At 36.0% G+C, this 23,273-nt stretch overlaps 1 protein-coding gene across 1 annotated transcript in view; it reads left to right on the top strand.

Moving 5' to 3' along the window:
• LOC138710436 (uncharacterized) overlaps positions 1 to 23,273 on the top strand; it is a 391,568-nt gene that overhangs the window by 262,371 nt on the left and 105,924 nt on the right. The window contains exon 5 of the mRNA XM_069841331.1: positions 8,570 to 8,728. Coding sequence (XP_069697432.1) covers positions 8,570 to 8,728 — 159 coding nt within the window. The remainder of the gene's footprint in view (positions 1 to 8,569; positions 8,729 to 23,273) is intronic.

Genomic DNA, 23,273 nt, shown 5'->3' with positions numbered 1-23,273 from the left:
CATGCGCAGCACTAGTTGACAATCCTTCATGATAACGTTTATATTAGAATGTTTTGTCTTCTCAAAAATCATTAGTTCCCAAAACTGACGACAAATGATTTTTGGAAAGTACCCCAAACCCTAATCACAGTAGATGGAACGATTGTACGATATGTAAATGAGTATGTGTACTTAGGGCAACAAGTATTCTTCGAAGACAGCATAGAAAGAGAAATACAATGGAGAATCGCACTGACATGGCGTGAATTTTTATCTCTTAAATTCGTGCTTCTAGATAAAACCCTCAGCAGAACACTAAGTGTAGACACCCTAGAAACCTGCATTTACTCAGTATTGCTGTATGGAAGTCAGACATGGTCACTAACATCTATAAAGACGAAAGCGATACAAATATGCCAACGGGAGATGATACTTAAGGACAGAATCACCAACGAAGAACTGCCTCAGAGGGCACCAACTACAGACATCTCACATCTAGCTTTTAAAAGTAAGTGGAGCTGGCCACGTTGCAAGAATGGAGGAAGACCGATGGATCTACAAGTCTACCTTGTGGACACCAGAGCAGGCAGGCGGATTCGAGCCAGACCTAGGAGAAGATGGGCAGACATCTTCTAAGAACATGGAGGTCGACAATGGTCCAGGACAGCAAGAGGAAGAGGAGAGTGGAAACATCTAGGGAACAGCCTGAACAGTGTCCACGATTAAGTGTCCACACTAACGCGGAGTAGCTCGCCGTGTTAGGTATATAAGAGCTAAACTCTTAATATAAGTCATTGCCCTATAGGAACATAAATAGGCTTATCTTTATCTTTAAAAAAAATATGTAGGAAAATTCACGTTTTACTGAAAGCTACTATTTTTTCCCGATATCCTTGGATGCTAAGATTCAAAACGAAGGGTCATTCATTAAAATCCGTTCAGTAGTTTTCCCATAATTTCTATTACCAGTTCAGATTGTGTATGTAGTCTATATGATTTAAAAACTCTGTATGAGGTTATGGTCTCAGATCGTAATGTATAAGAGGTTGCAAATGTTAAATTCTTTCTTATATTTTATTTAAGTTTCTAAATATACTTCTAATATTTCCCTCGTAACTTTGTTAATAGGTATATTATTTTTTTTTTTATATTTTGATGTACCGAAGTACATATGATATTTCCATGCAGATATTCTGCGTCATCATATGATGAATGAGTGATGGAACGGAGAAAAATTCTCTCCGGCGCCGGGATTTGAACCCGGGTTTTCAGCTCTACGTGCTGATGCTTTATCCACTAATCCACGCCGGAATTTTTCTCCGTTCCATCACTCATTCATCATATGATGACGCAGAATATCTGTATGGAAATATCATATGTACTTCGGTACATCAAAATATATATATGATATGCGTAATAAATCACTTTGTGATTTAAGACGGCGCCCATACCGTCGGATCCCGGCCAACCAGTCACTCATTCGAGTGCACCTCAACACATATATGGACTTCGGTCCTGCGTTCATAGACATCTATGACGTAGTGGAGAGGGCGGCCACTAGAGGGAACCCAAGAGATGGAGCTTAATCTGAGACGATTCTAACCGGCGTCGGGGTTGTATCCGGCGTGGCTTAGTGGATAAAGCATCAGCACGTAGAGCTGAAAACCCGGGTTCAAATCCCGGCGCCGGAGAGAATTTTTCTCCGTTCCATCACTCATTCATCATTTGTTAATAGGTTTTAATTACTTTAGCAATCTGCGTCTTTTGTTCTTCCCAAATCTCTCCTCCTGTGCATCTGTGCATGGCCTTGATGTCGCAGTATAGAACTGTTGAAGCTTATCAGCAGTGTATTATAATAAGTCCACTTGGTAATAATAAGCGACAGTACCGACAATAGTTGATACAAAATCGCTGAATAACTTAATAAATAACAGTAAGTTACGTTTACCTTGTAAGAAAGTTTTATCTCTGTCATTGGAGCGGAATTTGTAGATAGTTTTGTATTATGGGTATTCCTTTGTTGAAAGTCTTTGGAGATGTCCTAAATAACCCTTCTAGAAAATATACCGATCCTGGCGTGCGAAATCGACTAACGCAGGAAGAACACGGCTCTTTCACTTAGCACCTTACTGTTGTCACAATGATGTCAGAGTTAAGTTGTATTTAGATACTGCAAGATCGTGCTTAAAATGTCTATACTAATACTTTCTTCATTTTATGTATTCAAAGAATGACATTTTTTCAGAAGCCATTTTTGAGTAGGTTGTCTTCCTATGTTGCTCCTTTTAATGAAGATCTATTAATGATGTAATAGACATCGTATTTGATATAAGAACCACTCCAAAATTAATTTATTCATAGACTCTGAACATGAACATAATTGTTTATCATCAAATACACCTCTACTCTGCCTCTTTCACAGTATACACAGCCAGTTAATGGAACTCCTTGTAACAGGAAATCAGGAGTAGTCGGATTGTAAAGTCTTTGAGTTCACTTAAAAATATATTTACTGAACAGAACTAGTCTCTTGCGGAAATTTGTAAATAATTTATATGACCATGTTTTTAGTTGCTTTGATATACTCGTAACTCTATATTGTTATGTCATACGTTTTCACTGTGCACTCTCTTACGTCTTGTAACCTACTTAGACCCATATTTTTTCTATGTATGATATTTTGTGTGTCCCTTATTGGTAGATCTATTTATCTTAGTTTATTTCAAGTAATTTCTATGATCCAGTAACTTGTTCATAATTTGTCTATGTATTTTAGGGGAAACTCGGCAAATTTGGCAATATTCTTGTATTTCTTTTATTGCCAAATTTCCTCCAGAGTTTTAAGAAGTTCAATGACACCTTCATAGAGTACAACATCTGACTGTACTTTTAATTTTCGTTTCATCCGAATCCGCGCATTAGAGTGGCAGATATTGTTACTAATAGAAAGAAGTGTTGAATACTTCCTGTTGACGTGGTGGTTGTGTGGACGTGTGTATACAAAGACGGAAAGAAAGTGTTGTTCATTATCTACGTTTGTTTGTGCATTATATATCAAAAGCTGAGATTCCATATTATAAGGTAAGGCATTTATGTAATTAATAATTTCTGTTAATAACTCATCAGGCCTTAGCTCGTTTTATGTTCTTCTTAGCAAAAAATGTCTTCTCCAGGGTAGTGTGAATTAGCCATTTTCCTTTATAGTAATATATTGCTGCTCTCTTTGAAGAAGAATGTGTACTCGATGGTAAAATTGAGGGATTTTTACAGTCTTCAATGCAGCACTGTGTGTGGTGCGTTGCAGATATGCCAATGGGACAAAGACATTATTCTGAAAAAAATATTCCAAAGTTGATTTGCGGGCTGCAGTTGGGAGTGTTTTTAAAGATAAATGGTCAACTTATAGGGCTTCTAAGAAGTACAATGTGCCCTTTAACAACTTAAAGAGGTTTCAGTATGCATCCTCAGGACCCGATGACGTTGTCATTCCCAAGAAAGGACCACCCCTAGCTCTAACCGTTGAGGAAGAGCAAAAACTGGTGATATATGTAATCAAAATGCAAGAACTTGGGTTTGGGCTATCGGCAAAAGAAATTAGAAGACAACCCTTCAATATAATTAATAAGAGTGGTCGGAAAAATCCATTAAATTTTTTTTTTTTGTGTTTATGATGTTTAGTGACTTCTTGTCCCAGTAAATTAAGTCTTATAAACCTTGTACCGCTGTTTTATTTTGAAAATTTTACTTGTTAATCCTATTGCCTAATTACCCCTGTACTATTGCCAATTTATTCTGATGAAGTACCAAATCTGGAAACATGTCATTTGTTATTTATTAGTGCGTTATGTGTAAAGTAATTTAGATTTGTAGAATTTTCTTTCAGAAGTTTATTGGGATTTAATGTTTAAACACCTTCCATAATAGAAGAATATTTAATTTCAGAATATGTAACTACAAACTGTGTCAAAATACAAATATTGCCAAATTAGACGAATCTCCCCTTTATAGGCCTACATATTATTTGCATATACATGAGTCATTCAATAATAATTAATGACAACAATGTTTGTATGTGGTGCTATCAGCGGTAAATGATGCAAGCTGATAAAAGTGAGAAAGAAGAGCATCTGATGTGTGTTATCTGTGAGTTTGAAGACAATCTCATTTATAAGATATTTGTAGTGAGTTTAATTTGTAGACTGTTATCTGTAGTGCTCTAAAATGTTTAGCAAATACGAACAAAGATGCTTCATTAAAATTCTGATTGCAAGAGGTAAAAATGCTCGACAATGTCACACAGCATTACTAAAAGCTTGTGTTAGCGAGACTTCACCATATCGTACCGTGGCTAGGTGGGTACCAAAGAGTTTGTAATATATAACTAGAGACACCAATGGCGCTAGTTTCGCGTACAAAATTGAACCTCTGTTCGGCCGCCATTAAAGGGAGTTGATGCTTCGCCGGGAGTGCGAGCAGTTCGTGCTTATTGAGGAATACGAATAAATATAAGTACACTTGAAGGGAAATAATAAGAAAATGGTGAAATACTGCGCCGCAAATAATTGTTCGAACATAGTTACTATTGTAGGATGCTCAGGAAAGCATGCATATCTTAATATTTGAAAGAATGTTCCACATGCAGTTCCTCCTTTGAATGTGTTTACAGAATGTCGGAATATTTCTTGGATAAAGTTTTTCCAGAAACAAATTAATCAGGTTTACAAGGTTGGTTTCAACAATGTCTGCAACGGTTAGGTGCCATCATATTACAGTGGATTATAATAGCAGAGTGCATAAGAAAATCCTCAGACTATATCTGTCTAAAACTGTTTTGTTTCACAATAAATGAATTAATAATGTAATTTCCGTATTGTGCAGTATGTACTCCAAGTTTTTGGTTGTATTAAATGCAAAGAAATTAGTGAAAATATAGCTGATGGCCTAGTTAGGCCTATTATTACCACTACTACTAGGTCTACTATGACCACTACTACTAACTAGATCTCACTACTACTAGGCCTACTAATACCACCAAAACGAGGCCTATTATTACCACTACTACTAGGCCTACCATTACCACAAAAACTAGGCCTACTATTACCACTAATACTAGGCCTACTATTACCACTACTACTAGGCCTATTATTATCACTACTACTAGGTCTACTATTACCACTACTAGGCCTACTATTGCCACAAAAACTAGACCTACTATTACCACAAAAACTAGACCTACTACTACTGCACCTACTATTATTACTACTACTAGGCCTACTATTACCACTACTACAAGGCCTACTATTACCACTACTCCTGGGCCTATTATTACCACTACTACTAGGCCTACTATTACCACTAGTACTAGGCCTACTATTACCACTAGTACTAGGCCTACTATTACCACTACTAGGCCTATTATTACCACTACTACTAGGCCTACCATTACCACGAAAACTAGGCCTACTATTACCACTAATACTAGGCCTACTATTACCACTAATACTAGGCCTACTATTACCACTACCGGTACTACTAGGTCTATTATTACCACTACTACTAGGCCTGCTATTACCACTACTACTAGGCCTACTATTACCGCTACTAATTGTATTAAAAAGTCTGTACTGACCTCTAACTTGGTGGTCATCAACTACACAATGAATAGGTTGTTTTATGATAAAATTTATTCTCATTATATTTTAAATCTGTTTCCAGAATTTTTATGATGTCATATTTCACCACTAAATATTTTCTAAGCACCATATACCTTCCTCTTCCTTTGCATGAAAGGACTGAAATATAGATCACTTGAAATATTACAGTAAATATCCATTATTATGTCCTTAAAACAATACTAGTAATACTGAAAATTAATGCTGACATTGCCATTATTCACTATTTCACATACTTACCCCGAGTGTATATGGGTGATTTAATTTATTTTTTAGAATATCGCCAAAGATGAACCATTATAATACTTTAATAAATATAGCGCTCCTCTGCCATTCATGTTTATTTCATCACGACTCATCCTTTGTAAAAGATGTTTAAAACAGTGTCTATCACCAGGCTACATCAATGTATTGTGGTACTGTTTTCGAATTTTGCGCCGCAAACACTCCCTTTAATGGCGGATGCTAGCCGATTCAATTTGTGACATTTTTCTTGCCTGCCACTCACGGGTATGTGTCTCTAGTAAGTATTACAAACTCTTTGGTGGGTACATGCCTTTCGCAGCGGGAGGGAAGATGTTCATCAAAAAACGTGGAGCTGGCAGACCGCAATCGGCAAGTGATGATGTGCATGTGAACGCTGTAAGAGCACTGCTGGAAGAACACCGTTGTTGGACATGTATTGAACTAGCAAGGGAAGTTGGAATTGCTCCTGGTATGAATCTTCATATTTGTACTTAAGAAGAAGTTAAAGATGAGGAAAATCTGCGCTCGGTGGGTTCCGCACAATCTTAAAGAGGAAAACATGTGGCAGAGAACGGAAACAGCGAGATTGCACTTAGAACACTATGGACGTGAAGGCGAGCGTTTCCTTCGACGTATCATAACTTTAGATGAAACCTGCGTTCGATGCTACCAACCAAATTTGAAGAGACAATCAAATGAGTGACTGCACAATAATTCCCCATGGCCAAAAAAGTATCGGCAAGAACAGGATCCACTTAGCCACTTTCATTGTTGCTTATGATTTTGATCGTGTCCTTGTTACTCACTCAGTTCCTGCTGGAAATCATGTGAAAGGTGCATATTACAGTTACTCTCTGGAACACCATTTACAACCAGCTGTGCGCCGTAAACGTCCAAATCTCTTGAATTCTCATCCTATTCTGCTACATGATGGTGTTCGCTCTCACATAGCTGCTCCTGTGGTTAATTTACTTCGCAGATGGAACTGAAAATTTCTGGAGCATTCTCCATACTCCCCAGATACGAGTCCATGTGATTTTGTCCTTTTCGCGGAAATGAAATTGCCACTTAGAGGAGTCCGCTTCAGAACCAGACAGGCAATTATAGCAGCAGTAGAGCAGTCTGTTCGATGATTAGTACAAGACGCTGTGGATGGCATCCTTCGTCTCCCTGAGATGTGGAGGCGGGATCTTCATGTTGGAGGAGATTACTTCTGAGCACTACAACAATGTGACTGTTCCAAAAATGTTTTCTTTGTTGTTAATTCAAATGTTGCCACTAATTATATTATTGAATGACACATGTATAACTGTCTATTCTATTTGAAGTGATTTCTGTATTACTCAATTTTTTTATATTCTCATTGTGTATTCTATTATGCGTCTATTATTTATAGGCCTATATGTAATCGTCGAGTTTAACTTATGAAATTTCCGTGTGCTATAAGTATATATCCTTCTTATATTGTCTTTTGTAACTAATCTTGATAAATGTAATTATCTTATTTAATCTCTTAGATGTCTACTTCTATTTTTTTTATATTCTGTTAAGCCTATGTATTTTTATGTATTTCTTGTATATGTTTCAAACCTGATTGAGTGGAAGACAAGGCGTCAAGCCATAGCTTTAACTCTGTCAAACAAAGTAAAGTTGCTACTGCTACTACTGCTACTACTACTACTATTACTACTGCTAATACTACTAGTACTACTATTACTATTACTACTGCTAATACTACTAGTACTACTATTACTATTACTACTGCTGCTGCTGCTACTAGGCCCACTGCAACTACCATTACCGCCACTACCACTACTACCAATACTACTACCACTACCGCCACTACTACCACTACCACTACTGTCGACCTGGTTGGCGAGTTGGTATAGCGCTGGCTGCGGGCTCGATCCCGGGCCAGGTCGATGGCATTTAAGTGTGCTTAAATGCGACAGGCTCATGTCAGTAGATTTACTGGCATGTAAAAGAACTCCTGCAGGACAAAATTCCGGCACATCCGGCGACGCTGATATAACCTCTGCAGTTGCGAGCATCGTTAAATAAAACATAAAAAATACCACTACTGCTACCTCTACAACTACCACCACTACCATTACTACCACTACTACCACCACTACCGTCACTACTATAACTACCACTATTGCTACCACCACCACTACTACCACCACTACCACGACTATCACTACCGCCACCGCTACTACCACTACTATCACTACCGCCACTACCACCACTACCAGCACTATCACTACTGCTACCAATACCAACACACCACCACCACTACAGCCGCTATCTTTAACAATGATTTACTGCAAAGGGGAAGCCAAGACTCTCATGTCGTATAATCATATTATATTTTATATCGGAACGTGTCAGACGAACTCGTTCAGAAAAAGTCGTTCTACGTTCACGTAAAAATTAAATACTACCAGTTGTCATCTTCCTCGAATAATGAATTCCATCTTACATATTTTCACACTTGTGAAATAAACTTCGACACTATTAGACTACCGGAAGTTTCGTAATGTCTTAGATTGTATCACATTTTTGGACTTTTGAAGTCAAAATGACATTTCCTCCATCCCTTTCACACTACAAAATTTGTGCATTGATTTGTGGAATAATATAATTAAAATAAAATTATTGATGTCATTCAGGAGTGAGTGGTCCAAGATGGTCGGAACAGCTTCCATCAACAAGCAAAGTGATGAGGGAGCTCAACAGCCTGAAAGTGCAACCCCACGAGCATGTGACAAGTTTGCTTGGAGTCTGGGGTCAGATGGTGCGAGACGACCTCGCTTCTACAATTAACTCAGGTAAGATTATTGACAATTGTAAATTATAATATTGCTTAAAAACCGAGACATACGCAGTAAAATACCGTAAAATAGTTAAATATGACCTTAGAACAGCAAAATGTGTTCTTTTCCTTTTAATGAAAAAAATATTTGTTAAAATAACAAAATGTACAATTGGACATATCGGGTGGCCACGAAATAAAAGATAAATACATTGTTTAATGAATTTGAAGATTTGTGGTGGCAGCAAGACTAAGCTCCGTCACAATAATAACACATGCATGCATACATACGTACGTACGTACGTACGTACGTACGTACATACATACATACATACATACATACATACATACATACATACATACATACATACATACATACATACATACATACATACATACATGTTCTGCCCCAGGATAGGTCTTTCACTGCAAATCCAGCTTTCTCCAATCTTTCCTATTTTCTGCCTTCCTCTTAGTCTGCGCATATGGTCTTAATGTCGTCTATCAACTGATTTCTTCTGCACCGAATTCTTTTCTCGTTCACCATTCCTTCCACTGCATTCTTCAGTAGGCACTCTCTTCTCAGCCAGTGACCCAACAAATTCCTTTTCCTCCTTCTCATCAGTTTCAGCATCATTCATTCTTCATCCACTCTTTCCAACACAGCTTCATTTCTTATTCTGTCTGTCCATTTCACACTCTCCATTTTCCTCCATTTCGTCATTTCAATTGCTTTTACTTGCTTCTCTTCACATCGTCGTAATATCCATGTTTCTGCCCCATACAATGCCACACTCCATTTAAAGCACTGCACTAGTCTCTTCCTTAGTTATTTTCCAGAGGTCAGGAGAAGATGCTCTTTTTTTCTATTAAAACCTTTCTTTGTCATTGCTACCCTCTTTTTGACTTCTTGGCAGTAAATCAAGTTACTGCCTATAGTAGGCCTACATGCCAAGTATTTGAATGTGTAGACTTGCTCTACTGTCTCATTTGGTATTCGCAAGTTTATCTTCTTTATTTTTCTTTCTGTGACCATGGTCTTCGTCTTGTTTGCATTCATCTTCATCACGTACTGCTCACAGATGTCATTTAGTTCCAATAGCATATCACTTAGTATCGTTTCTTCTTCTGCTAACAACGCCATATCATCAGAATATCTTATAGGCCTACACTTTATTCTTCTTCCTCCTACTTTCACCCCCCCACATGTTCTGAAAGCAGTTCTTCACCAAATCTTTCAAGTAGATAGGGTAGGTGATAAACGGGATCCTTGTCGTACTCCTCTGCCAATTTCATTTTCTTCAGACATTTCTTCCCCTACCCTGATTTCACTCGTTTTTTATATAAAGATTAATGAACAGCCTACTGTCCAATACACACCTATTTTCTTCAGGATGTCCAACATTTTGTTCCAATCCACTCTGTTAAATGCTTTTTCTAGGTCCACAAATACTGTATACACTTCTTTATTCTTTTCTAGTACTTACAATTCGCCGCTTGCTCGTACTAGTCCAGTTGTATCTCTTGTACCTCTTCCTTTTCTGAAGCCAAACTGCTCTTCTTCCAACGGCCCTTCCATCTTACAAAATAAACGCCAATTCAGTATTCGCAGGAGAATCTTCGCAGAGTGCGGTATCAGGCTGATAGTCCTCAATTTCTTGCATTTCTTGGCACTATTTTTCGTCGGTATTGGCAGCAACACAGTCTCCGTAAAATCTTCAGATAATAATAATAATAATAATAATAATAATAATAATAATAATAATAATAATAATTTCATACATTTCATAGATTTCATAGATTTCAAGAAGGCATACGACTCTGTTAAGAGAGAAGTTTTATATTCTTATAGAAGTTGGTATTTCGGAGAAACTAATTCGATTAATTAAAATATTTCTCAATGAAACGTACAGCAGAGTCTGTATAGGCCATCTTCTGTCGGATGCTTTTCCAATTCACTGCGGACTAAAGCAAGGATATGCACTAACACCTCTGCTTTTTACCTTTGCCTTAGAATATGCCATTAGGGAAGTCCAGGATAACGGATAGGGTTTGGAATTGAACGGGTTACATCAGCTTCTTGCCTATACGGTTGACGTGAATATGTTAGGAGAAAATCCACAAACGATTAGGGAAAACGTGGAAATTTTACTTGAAGCAAGTAAAGCGATAGGGTTGGAAGTAAATCCCGAAAAGACAAAGTATATGATTATGTGTGAGCAGAATATTGTACGAAATGGAAATATAAAATTTGGAAATTTATCCTTTGGAGATTTGGTAAAAATATTTAAATATCTTGTAGCAACAGCAACAAAATATAAATGACACTCGGGAGGAAATTAAACGCAGACTACATATGGGAAATGCCTGTTATTATTCGGTTGAGAAGCTTTTGTTATCTAGTCTGCTGTCAAAAAAGCTGAAAGTTAGAATTTATAAAACAGTTATATTACCGGTTGTATGGTTGTGAAACTTGGACTCACTTTGAGAGAGGAACAGAGATTAAGGGTGTTTGAGAATAAGGTGCTTAGGATAATATTTGGGGCAAAGAGGAATGAAGTTACAGGAGAATGGAGAAAGTTACATAACGCAGAACTGCACGCATTGTATTCTTCACCTGACATAAATAGGAACATTAAATCCAGACTATTAAATGCATAGTATAGCACGTATGGGCGAACCCAAAAATGTATATAGAGTGTTAGTTGGGAGGTCGGAGGGAAAAAGACCTTTGGGGAGGTCGAGACGTAGATAGGAGAATAATATTGAAATGGATTTGAGGGAGGTGGGATATGATGGTAGAGACTTTATTAATCTTGCACAGGATAGATACCGATGGCGGGCTTATATGAGGGCGAAAATGAACCTCTGGGTCCAAATAGCCATTTGTAAGTAAGTAAGAATGTAATAATAATAATAATAATAATAATAATAACAATAATAATAATAATATTGTTTTATTTTTTTTAGCATAGTTAAGACCGTGTGGCCTTCTCTTCCATTGAACCAGAGGATAAAAAGACAATACATGATAATATAATGTTAATACAAAATAAAGTTATAAATTTAACTGAGACAAAATAGAAACAGAAAAATATGCACACGCCAGAGGATTATCGAACTTGAATACTTTACTTAAGCTACATGACAAATTATACTACATGATTATTTAATAAAATAACTACAATTGTGAATTCTAAGATATACTCTGGGACACTGTGCGTTCTAAAATAAGATGTTTCACTTTGGACTTGAAACAATTTAAGGTCGGGCAGCCCCTAATAATCTGTAAATAATGAATTCCAAGAACTGCTAGTGTTTATTGTAAAAGTCGAATACGCGGAAGTTCTGTGAAGAGGGACTGACAATAGAGCCTCGTGTTTTGACCGGGTATACAGATTATGATGTGTAGATAGATTATAAAATCGTGATGCAAGGTACGTATTCAGGGGTTGATATATGTAAAATATAATAGAGAAAAGAAAGGCATGATAGAGAAGAGATGCGCACTAATAATACCGTATGAATGGTTTCCGAGAATGCGGATAGGACGTCGATGTCCTATTTAATAGCCCCGACCTAACACCACGTAACTTTTTTCTATAGGGACATTTAAATAATTTTAAATAATTAACCAATTGTACGACCATACCATTCTAATCGAGGCTCATCTGCGAAAAGTTATTATTGAGGGGTTTAATTCAATTTGCGTGGAGTTTTGCAGGAAGGTATGCGAAAAACGTGAATGAAGACTTCAAGGTTGCATTGACTTGAATGCTGCTCATGTTGGTCATTATAAACTCGATGTACGGAATATTTTCAAAGATGTTTTCAAATATTTCACAGGTTTCATAGTGATAATTAAGTAATAACATTTTGTTAAATTTGTATTCCTTAACAAATATTTGTCCTTTATTTCGTGATCAACAAGTATTTATTTAAATATTACTATACAATAATTACATTAGGCCTACTTGATATCCAGCTAATTTAATAAAAAGTACCATTATTTCTCATTGTAAAAAATTCTGGTTTTGGGTCACTATTATATGTACACAAAACGTGTTCCCAAAAGAAAGAAGTGTAATTTAAAACACTCTATCAAGCATACCACTTTTAATAATAATATTATAGATTAACAAGAAAAAATTACGTACCTACCATTGTAACAAAAAAGAGCACCAATCTTAATTCCTTCTCGATATCATTACATTAATATAACCACATGGAATTTCAGTGCTTGTAACAAAAAGCTTCAATTTTGTTGCTAACACACGCTTCTTGTAGCATCAGAAGCATCTTTCTACATCGCACACATGTCGAAACATATTTTCATAGGACTAAATCATTTGTTTGACTGTAATTTATTTTCTCGCACTATAGCTTCGTTTTTTCTTCAAATGTCGTTTTTTGCATATTGTGGCATAATCACGATTCCGACACAGCATATCCTACAGCATTTCTTACAACATCATTTATTTTACCTTTTACTCGCCTTAAATCTTTCTAGCACTGTTTACGAGTGCTAAACTTTCAAGTAGATCTCCATAAACTGCACAAATAATTTTTGTTTTTGCTATGCTTCCATACGCGAGGAGTGGACAGAAATCATAAGCAGTAGAGAAGGCAATCGGTCTAGCGAATTCTCGATCCCTCGGAGTTGGAGATTGTGAAGTAAAAAATATTACACATAAGCTGCAGATGACAGAATATCCCGTAGAGGATTGAACTATATACCCGGAGGACAACGAAGTCGAGGACGGTCTCGTTACAAGACAAAAAAAAAAACTATACATTGGAGCCGAAAGAAAACATTACTGGTCTCAACATTGATGGATGTTGATGATGATGATGACGATGACGATGACGATGACGATGACGATGACGATGACGACGAATATATTTTTCTATAATTTAATTTTGTACAACACTGACTTCTTGATTATCAACTAAAAAAAAAAATAAATAGTTCCTTATTTTTACAATCTTGAAGGAAGATGCCGCAATGTTGTCAAAACCGTGAACAGTTTCTTCGATAACAGCGTAGCTTTCGCAGTAGTACTCACTAGCGTCAAACAAAGTACTAGAGATGAACAAAATAACTGCCGCTCTCGCTCGCTGTGTTCGTTGTATTTGTCTTTCAAGTCTCGTCTCGTAACTCTCGTGCGCTTCGAGTCTCGCTCATCATTCTCGAAATAGCATTTGGTCGGCGTGAAAAGATTTCGTAACTTTAAATAACATACATAATTGAAATAAATAATATTAGAAATGTTTAATTCAGACAAAAAGACAAAATAAAACAGTATCGTAGTTATCAAAATGTTCTGGTTCTATTATCAGATATTACCTAAGGTTGTATAAATAGAAAAAAAAATCTCAAATAAATTTGCATTTCTAAGAAACATAAAACATAACGCTAAATAAAGCGTTAATATTTTTTTACTTGAGATTGTACAAAAATTTCAAACATACGAAAAGAAAAACCTTAGTCTTTTAATAAGGGCCTAGTATTTATTATATAAAGATTGGGGAACGGATTATTATACAACGAAAGGTAGAGATGATGTTTCAAATAGGTTACTTGATTGTTTATACATATATAACAGTTGCCAAAACAGATAAAAGTTCAGTCTGGTTTATGAATATAAACAACTGTGACGATTCAAGGCTGCTTGACTTTCGAGACTAGACAATTCCTGAAGTCTTGAAACGCTCACAAGCTGTCTTTACGTCAATTATGTGATGTAGTCGACATAGTCGTGCGGGTTTTCGGCTTTGCGGGCGCTGTTAGTCTTATTTTCACAATCATCGTTCAGCTCTACATAGCAAATATTGGCTGAAGAGAGGAACGCAATGAGAGTGCAAATTGATTGAATTTCTGCACCATCAATGGAATTGTAACGACTTTTTTTTTTACGTTCGATATCATTTTGTCACCTCCAGCAAGAGAAATGTCTAATTTCTTCGTCAACGCTATCCTGAGCGAAGCAAGTTATACAGTATGTAACAGGACCTCACCTACAACTTTGAGGAATGATAGATCAGACTAGGGACCGGATTTTTGTGTCATATTAAGGTGTGAAATATGTACATATTTATGTAAGAAAAATAAGCTGAATATGTACCAAAATATGTAAAATCATTAAAATATTTAATATCAATATCTGGCAGGTATGGGATAGGTAAGACTCTCCAGTTGTGATTTCATAAAGCACCCGACTTTTTTTACCGTACACTTGACACATTACTATTTGTCCATCTGTAGTGAAAGCTTCGTCCATCGCAATCAACGATTTTATTTTTGTCGTTAGGGTTGAAGATACAGACTTGCACTTTATACTATAATTACTAAACTAGAGAACTGAGTGAAATGAAGCTATGTTTCGCTTTACTGGATTAGGAGAAAATAAGAGATGTGGGACACATGCATTTTAGCTGCTTCATGTAAGAAATAAAGTACCTACTAAAACCTCAAACTATGGACGTTTACTAACTCCTGTTTGTAAAGTGACATTCCTGTCTCATTCAGAAGGGTAGGATTATTTCAGCCGAGAACCATACTTTCTAATTGCTCGGAAAATCCCATTTCCGTATAGGTCGACTAAATTTAAATTGTAAAGAGGCCAAGCAATAACTTGAAAAGCTATTTATTTTAATCTTTCAACATCTTTCCAGAGCTTCTTTTCAAGTCGACTACTTTATTACAACTCATGCCAGACTTGACACGGGTTTTTCCTGGAGGAATTAGGAAGAGGATGGGTAATGTTGCAAATTGCATGGGAACGGCTTGTTAAGACGTGTGCAGAACAATTACAGTTCGAGACAAATCATGTCGTCCTCGTCCCACTCCACCGCATGAAGGCAACGCTACTTTCTGAGTGATTTTTACAGTACAGGGTAATTGTATGAGAAAGGTTGCCTTTTGTTCACTCATATTTACAGTGGGCGGTATGAGATGAGTGCCTCTATTACTTCCTGTAATTATGGACGTTATGTTTCGTCCCGAAATATATCCTTCTTGAGGAGGTAAAAAGGCTTTTTAAATCGGTGTATTTCAAATTGTAAACTTCCCCAGCAGAATTTTTTTTTTTTTTCCTTTCAGAGAAGTAAAAATGAACAAAACCCCAAAATATGTAGATTTATGTAATACCAAGCCATAATATGTAATGTGGGGTAAATATGTAAGAATATGTAGTATCAAATTTTAATATATTAATGGTAATTACAAGATTCGCAAAGTTTTGTTATTTATATACGGTTAGGTTGAAAGGAATATAATATGTAATTACATAAAAATCCGGTGCCTATAGATCACTCAGAAAGGGTCATTTTTGTCGATGACACGTCCTTCATGAGTTATGCGTCCTTTTTAGAAGCGCATGCCGCATCACGTATGTTGCATAAGTGTGCGCCTTAAATCTTTATCATCTCCGTTACTCTGCTGTAGTTACTGGTCTATCTGGTGCATCTTCAATCCGCCTTACCATCCCGCAATCCAACACAACACTGCCATGCTTAACATAGTTGCATGATGAATGCTGCTAAAGGTTAAAAAATGTAATGACGTATGTAACGGGGTATGTAATTTTAACAGCTGTTGTAAATTGTCAGAACATGCATGGAAAATTAAATTTCACTTCTGTAAAAAAAAATAATGGATATTTAACTTTTGGATGCATAGTTCCTAAAGGACGTGTCATCGAGCACACGCTCCTTAACAAAAAAGATCCTCTCTGTGTGACCTATCATTCCTCAAAGTTTGTCGGTGAGGTCCTGTTACACTCTGTATAGTCCATCTCTCGGTATAGAAATGTCAGAATCTTAGCATCTATCACCATGCAAGACGAAGTGTCCGTTACAAGATTGAACGCATTATTTCGCTTAGACAATTTTTCACATAAGTTTCATGATGGTAACAACAGGTACAGCAACAGAGGAGTGATTTGCTGTGTCAAGAACTTCAGAATCAAGAAGAAATAGGGCCACCGGCGTAGCTCAGTCGGCTAAGGCATTTGCCTGTCGATTCGCAATTACGCTCGGGCGCAGGTTCGATTCCCGCTTGGGCTGATTACCTAGTTGGGTTTTTTCCGAGGTTTTCCCCAACCGTAAGGCAAATGTCTGGTAACCTATGGCAAATTCTCGGCCTCATCCCACTATCACCAATTCCATCGACGATAAATAACCTCGTAGCTGATACAGCGTCGTTAAATAACCAAGTGAAATAAAATAAAAAAAGAAAGAATATATCACCAGAACGATTAGGAAGAACATACCAGCAACGACACTTCCTACAATAGTGTTACAGACATCTGTTGTTTCTTCAGTTGAAACACTATTCCTACTAGTCTTTCTTCTTAGTACTGATTCATTTTGCACTTCACTAATTTTGTCCAAGAGTAACTTGTTAGGGGAAAATCCACAAATGATTAGGGAAAACACGGAAATTTTACTTGAAGCAAGTAAAGCTATAGGTTTGGAAGTAAATCTCGAAAAGACAAAGTATATGATTATGTCTCGTGACGAGAATATTGTACGAAATGGAAATATAAAAATTGGAGACTTATCCTTCGAAGAAGTGGAAAAATTCAAACATTTTAAAGCAGCAGTAACAAATATAAATAACACTCAGGAGGAAATTAAACGCAGAATAAATTTGGGAAATGCCTGTTATTATTCGGTTGAGAAGCTTTTGTCATCTAGTCTGCTGTGAAAAAATCAGAAAGTTAGAATTTATAAAACAGTTATATTACCGGTTGTTCTGTATGGTTGTGAAACTTGGACTCTTACTTTGAGAGAGGAACAGAGATTAAGGGTCTTTGAGAATAAGCTTCTTAGGAAAATATTTGGGGATAAGAGGGATGACGTTACAGGAGAATGGAGAAAGTTACACAACGCAGAACTTCACGAATTGTATTATTCACCTGTTATAATTAGGAACATTAGATACAGACGTTTGAGATGGGCAGGGCATGTAGCACGTATGGGCGAAGCCAGAAATGCATATAGAGTGTTAGTTGGGAGGCCGGAGGAAAAAAGACCTTTGGGGAGGCCGAGACGTAGATGGGAAGATAATATTAAAATGGATTTGAGGGATATGGGATATGATGATAGAGAGTGGATTAATCTTACACAGTATAGGGACCGATGCGGCGGGCTTATGTGAGGGCGGCAATGAACTTTCGGGTTCCTTAAAAGCCATTTGTAAGTAAGTAAGTAACTTGAACTGTTCATTGTTGATATCATTGTTTCACACAAGTTCTTTGAAAATTTTAAGTTTTTTTTTTTTTTTCTTCTTTACGCAAGTGTTGCAATGTTACGGAAGAGAAGTCGTTACCAGCTTTGATCATTGCTTTGTCGTGTCAAACTATTTTTGTTTTGCCGTATCAGAATGTTGTTACATATTAAGTTGTTTACCAGACGTACTATTTATTTCACCTCATAATATATAGAACACAATTTTACCATAAGAACTTTAATATTCCTTGCCAAAACCATTGACATAAGTATACTCTTTTAACTTTGAACTTTCAGAAAAATTCATTTGCGGCTTCTTAAGGGGTTAGGTACAGCTTACAGCAGTAAAATTTTTGGACATTTTCAACATTTTTTTCCTCCATTACCATATATTGTATAGTAATTAAAATTGCTATGTGTAAAACACTGTTCTTCTGCTACATGAAAAAAATATTTTTACGATTAAAAAAAAAATTTACTCCGGAGTATATATATATTTTTAATTCAAAATGTTGGCAGTTCACTATGCAGTGATGAAGTGTTTCCCTCATAATTAAAAAACTTTTTAACTTTTTCATGTTCTCTCTCTTTTATTTTATTGATAAAACTCATGTCACAATAACATGCTATTTTAACTATGATACATTCCTTAATAAATAATTTTTTTTTTTTATTTTGTGTAATGGAAAATACTGATATTTGACCATTTTAAAAAATGAATTTAATTTTTATCAGACAATCTATCAAAGATAGAAAAGTGATCTTGCATCATATTGTAGAATATGACATGCATAAATACACACAAAAAATTTCATTACAGAATATTGAATAGTTTTTGAGTTATGTGGGAAACGCTTCATCACTGCACAGTGAACTGAATTTTGAAAGAAAAATATAAATAATTTTTTTAAATCGTAAAAATATTTGTTTCGTATAGCAGAAAGACAGTGTTTTACACATAATAATTTTCATTATTGTACAAGATACAGTAATGGAAGAAAAAAATGTTGAATATTTCCAAAATTTTACTGCTGTAAGCTGTACCTAACCCCTTAATTGATGGAAAAATCATCCACTATAAATGCTTGTGAAATACATATTTATTTTACAAATAAAAAGGAACACAGGATTACCGACAATAAATTCCTACCGCTGGTGGCGACTGTCAAGAGAAGAGGGAGACAGGAGGTCGAGTACAAGGACAGAAACGTTTTCTTGCACTTGTTCGTTTTGTTTCTTGGTATTGTTTTCAGCCAAGACAGATATATAAGATTTGAAACAATATTTATTACCCAATGTATATTGTAAACTAGGAAGCGAGCTAATATTTTTTTGTTAGCTCAGTATTGCTACATCCTATTTATAAATGATTACTTCACTTTCTCTTTAATATTCGGATGTCATCAGCACAGGCTTCAATAATACTGTAGCAAAGATGGTAGATACCTGCACTTACTCTTACTATAGTTGCAATTAACGCTACTGCACTGTCTTATTGATTAAATATCTACATAACTACAGTTATACCACAGTCTAATATATACAGTCACGCAGCTCAATACTTACTAAATATGCAAACATAGATAGTTGCTCACCACCAGGGCCGCTACTATCGCCTCATCAAAGACCCTTTCCCTAGCAGACAATAAAATGTATTGTACTTTCGATATCGTGTTCTTTTGAAAAAATTAACACCTTCCTTCCACTATTGAAATATGAAATACATAAGGTTTATATGTTATTTTCATAAAATATATATTATATTTTATAAACTCACCTTCCTGGATCTTTCGGAAGAACGATAACTCTAACCTCTTTTTCTTACAATTTATAGTAGGTACTACAAACGTCTCCTTGTCCCATATTATTATTAAAATTATTGTATTTTAGTTAATTACAGTTATTACAACCGATCACAAACATTTCACAGTTTACACAACTTGTGCGAAATACGGCACGGCCTTTCCGATCTAAACCAGGCCGTAATGTAGCTATGTTCGGGTTTTCTATTTCAGTGTATGGAGCTAAGTAAAATATTATATCATTATTGCGTATCATTGCTAAGTTTTATTTAGTATAATGTGTCCATAAGCTCCGTTTACTTCTTGTTGCATAATATGTTGCAGAAATAATTACAAAACTGTGTTATTTTAATGTGAAGAGAATTTTACATGTTAACATAATCCGTTCGCATCAACATTTTAAGTTTAGAATGGAAGCTATTTTAAGGTTTAATAAAATAAGAATATAAGTTAAATATAGTAAACATAACCTATAATTTCCATATGACATAACATAAGGTAAGGGGGTACATTTTCGAACATAGTACAATTCTGAACGCACTAAGGTTTTTTTTAACATTTGCGAGTTTAATATGTTCGTAACTCTGCTTGAGTTATATAGCGTCGATAATCAGTCTTCTGTAAGTTTGTCTCCTAAAAAGCTGTGTTGTAAAGTGTTACTATATATAACAAATAAATAATTTTTAAAATAAAGGTAAGCACTTCGGCTACAGAATATGCTCTGTTATAAAATGGCTCGTAGTTTCCCGTTGTGGTATTGTATTACAATGATAAATATTGGTTTGTATCTTATTCTAACCTGTTCTGTGGTCTTCGTTACACATGTCACCGGCACATCAGTGTTATCTTTGAACAGTTTAGAAAACTATTTAGTCATTTCTCAAGGATAGTTGAAGTACAATTTCGAGCATTATTCAAGTACAATTCTGAACGCTAAGAGTACAATTTCGAACAGTTGTTTGTAACCATTCTAACTACGTCATTTCTGTTTGTTGGCATTTTAGATGCCACAAAGGAAAACAGAAAAGAAAAAACGTCTGAAATAGAATTCTAATGCTATTGAAAAGACAATAAAAATGTAATTTCAGGGGATATTTCATTGAAAGGAGCATTCGCGTTGTATCACCTTCCACTGAGCACTCTACATGAAAAAGTAAACAAGGAAAAGGAAAAACAGTCTGGTCTCACTCCACGTGTTACACGGAGACATGGAAAAGTCTTTGGTAGATAGGCTCCTGTACTTAGCAAATTGAGAGTTAGGTCTTATCCCCTTTCAGGTTAAACGTGCTGCTTTTCATTTGGCCGTGGCCAGTCAGAGCCCTTCAGAAAATCAGCAAAATGGTCCTCCTGATTCTCCAGAAAATGCAGTTAGTGACTTCTTAACTCACTCGAGAAAAAAAGCTTGTTTATGTCAAAGAAAACTGCTCACGTCACTCCACTTTACTTCGCAAGAGCATATCAACGAGATACGATCTAAGAAATCCTCTGCAGTTAATACTCGGCCTAAAGGAAAAATTAAATCTGCACCCAAAAAAATAGTGAAACAAAGGGCAACATCATTCACTCCATCAAATGAAGAAGAATGTGGCCTCTCCTACTGAATTGTTATTCAAAGGAATCCATGTTGAAAGGGGAGTGGATCTGATGCCAGACATGCAACGTGTGGTATGACGAAGTGTGCGTGGGTGCAAGAGGATAAAGCAGTTTTTTTTTTGTGGCAAATGCCTTTGTTCGAAATTGTACCTGACCTGTTCAGAATTTTATCCCTGTGGTACATTTTCGAACGTTTTTTTGTTTATTGAAACATTTACAACTATGGACAATGTAAACATCCTTTGTTTCTTATACTGTTGTGGAAAGACAACTAGGTCTTGAACATTGTATTCACAATAAATTTAGAAATTTCTTATGCTTATTTTGCCCACGAAATACAAATACGTGTTTACTGTTCGAAATTGTACCCCCTTACCCTATCTAATGGCAGGGCATTGGAGACCAATGAAATTAGAAAGGGCCAACTGCTACAGTAAACATAACCTATAATTTCAACATATCTAAATATCCATGCGATGCAACTCAAACTTATTGAATTGTGCATAAATTGATGTACAAGAATTTCGCAATATTTAATCGAAATAAAGGCAGGTATTACACATACGAACAACGTAATTTTCACACCAAAACTAATATTGCACCTTAACTCGCAAGTGAATATGTCTGAAGTGCCTCAAAATCATTGTTTTAAATTTTATTAATGAAATTACACTACATTTGAGAGAAATATATGTTACTCTTTATGCATTCCAACTAATTTATATGGTTTAAAAGTCGCCCTTCGTGATGGGGTTAAGCGAATCACATGGTCTGCCTTACGGCCTGTATTAGATCACGATGGCAGTGACACAATCTATTGTTCCTAGTACTCATAGCGCTCCAAGCGGCTAGCAACTATCGCGAGAAATGCAAAAACTCATCCCAAGCTTCGTGACTGTATATACTAGACTGTGGTTATACTGCATCTAAGAGTGATCCGAGATTTTGTTTTCTGAATCCAATAAAGGTACGAATATATTCCAAAGTTTAAAGAATATATATGTCTGAACTAAATATATGACATAGAACGGAAAAGTGGCCTAAAATTAATTTATATTGTATCGGCAAATCAAACCTGGTCAGGGCTAATGGAAAGAAAAAAAATTAAACTTACTACTTAAAAATTACCACGGTTGTTAATACATTTCTGTCACTGTGACACTAGATGACGGATACCGACTTCATAGAATCCCCATGGCCAAACGTGAAACAATGTTTACCAGCATTTTGCACCGCCTTGTTGGATGGAAATATGGTTCTCTTCAGACCAGGGTTTACGCCACAGTCGCATTTCTCACATTTTGCTACTCGACTTCTAAAAATGTAACAAATTTTTAATGTAAATGTGCAAAAATGCGACAACCACATTGGACTTCAGAAACGAAAATGGTGGTGGAGAAAATGAAATCAGAAATGTGTTTGAACTAATCTTAATTTAAATGAAATGCTAATGACATGGGCAATGTTTAAAAAGGTATTGAGCAATAGATGTTCAGGAATTGATTTCAAGGAATTGGTACAATTCATGTAAGTTAAGTGAACAAATTCTTCTAATTGATTTATATAATTCCATCGCATTATGTAAATTGTGAGCGAGTGTTTAGTTGCATGAATCTTGTAAAAACTGGAATTAGAAACTGCCTTTCAGTAAAAAGAGTTGGCACTCTGCTAACAATAATTTTTAGTAGGTTATTTTATAACGCTCTATCAACATCTCAGGTTATTTAGCGTCTGAATAATATGAAGGTGATAATGCCGGTGAAATGAGTCCAGGGTCCAGCACCAAAAGTTAGCCAGCATTTACTCAAATTGGGTTGAGGGAAAATTCCGGAAAAAACCTCAACCAGGTACTTGCCCCGACCGGGATTCGAACCCAGGCCACCTGGTTTCGCGGCCAGACGCGCTAACCGTTACTCCACACGTGTGGACGCT

The sequence above is a fragment of the Periplaneta americana genome, chromosome 12 (assembly GCF_040183065.1).
Source record: "Periplaneta americana isolate PAMFEO1 chromosome 12, P.americana_PAMFEO1_priV1, whole genome shotgun sequence".
Lineage (NCBI taxonomy): Eukaryota > Metazoa > Arthropoda > Insecta > Blattodea > Blattidae > Periplaneta > Periplaneta americana.
The sequence above is the reverse complement of the archived record's forward strand: the minus strand, read 5'-3'. Positions and strand labels throughout refer to the sequence as shown.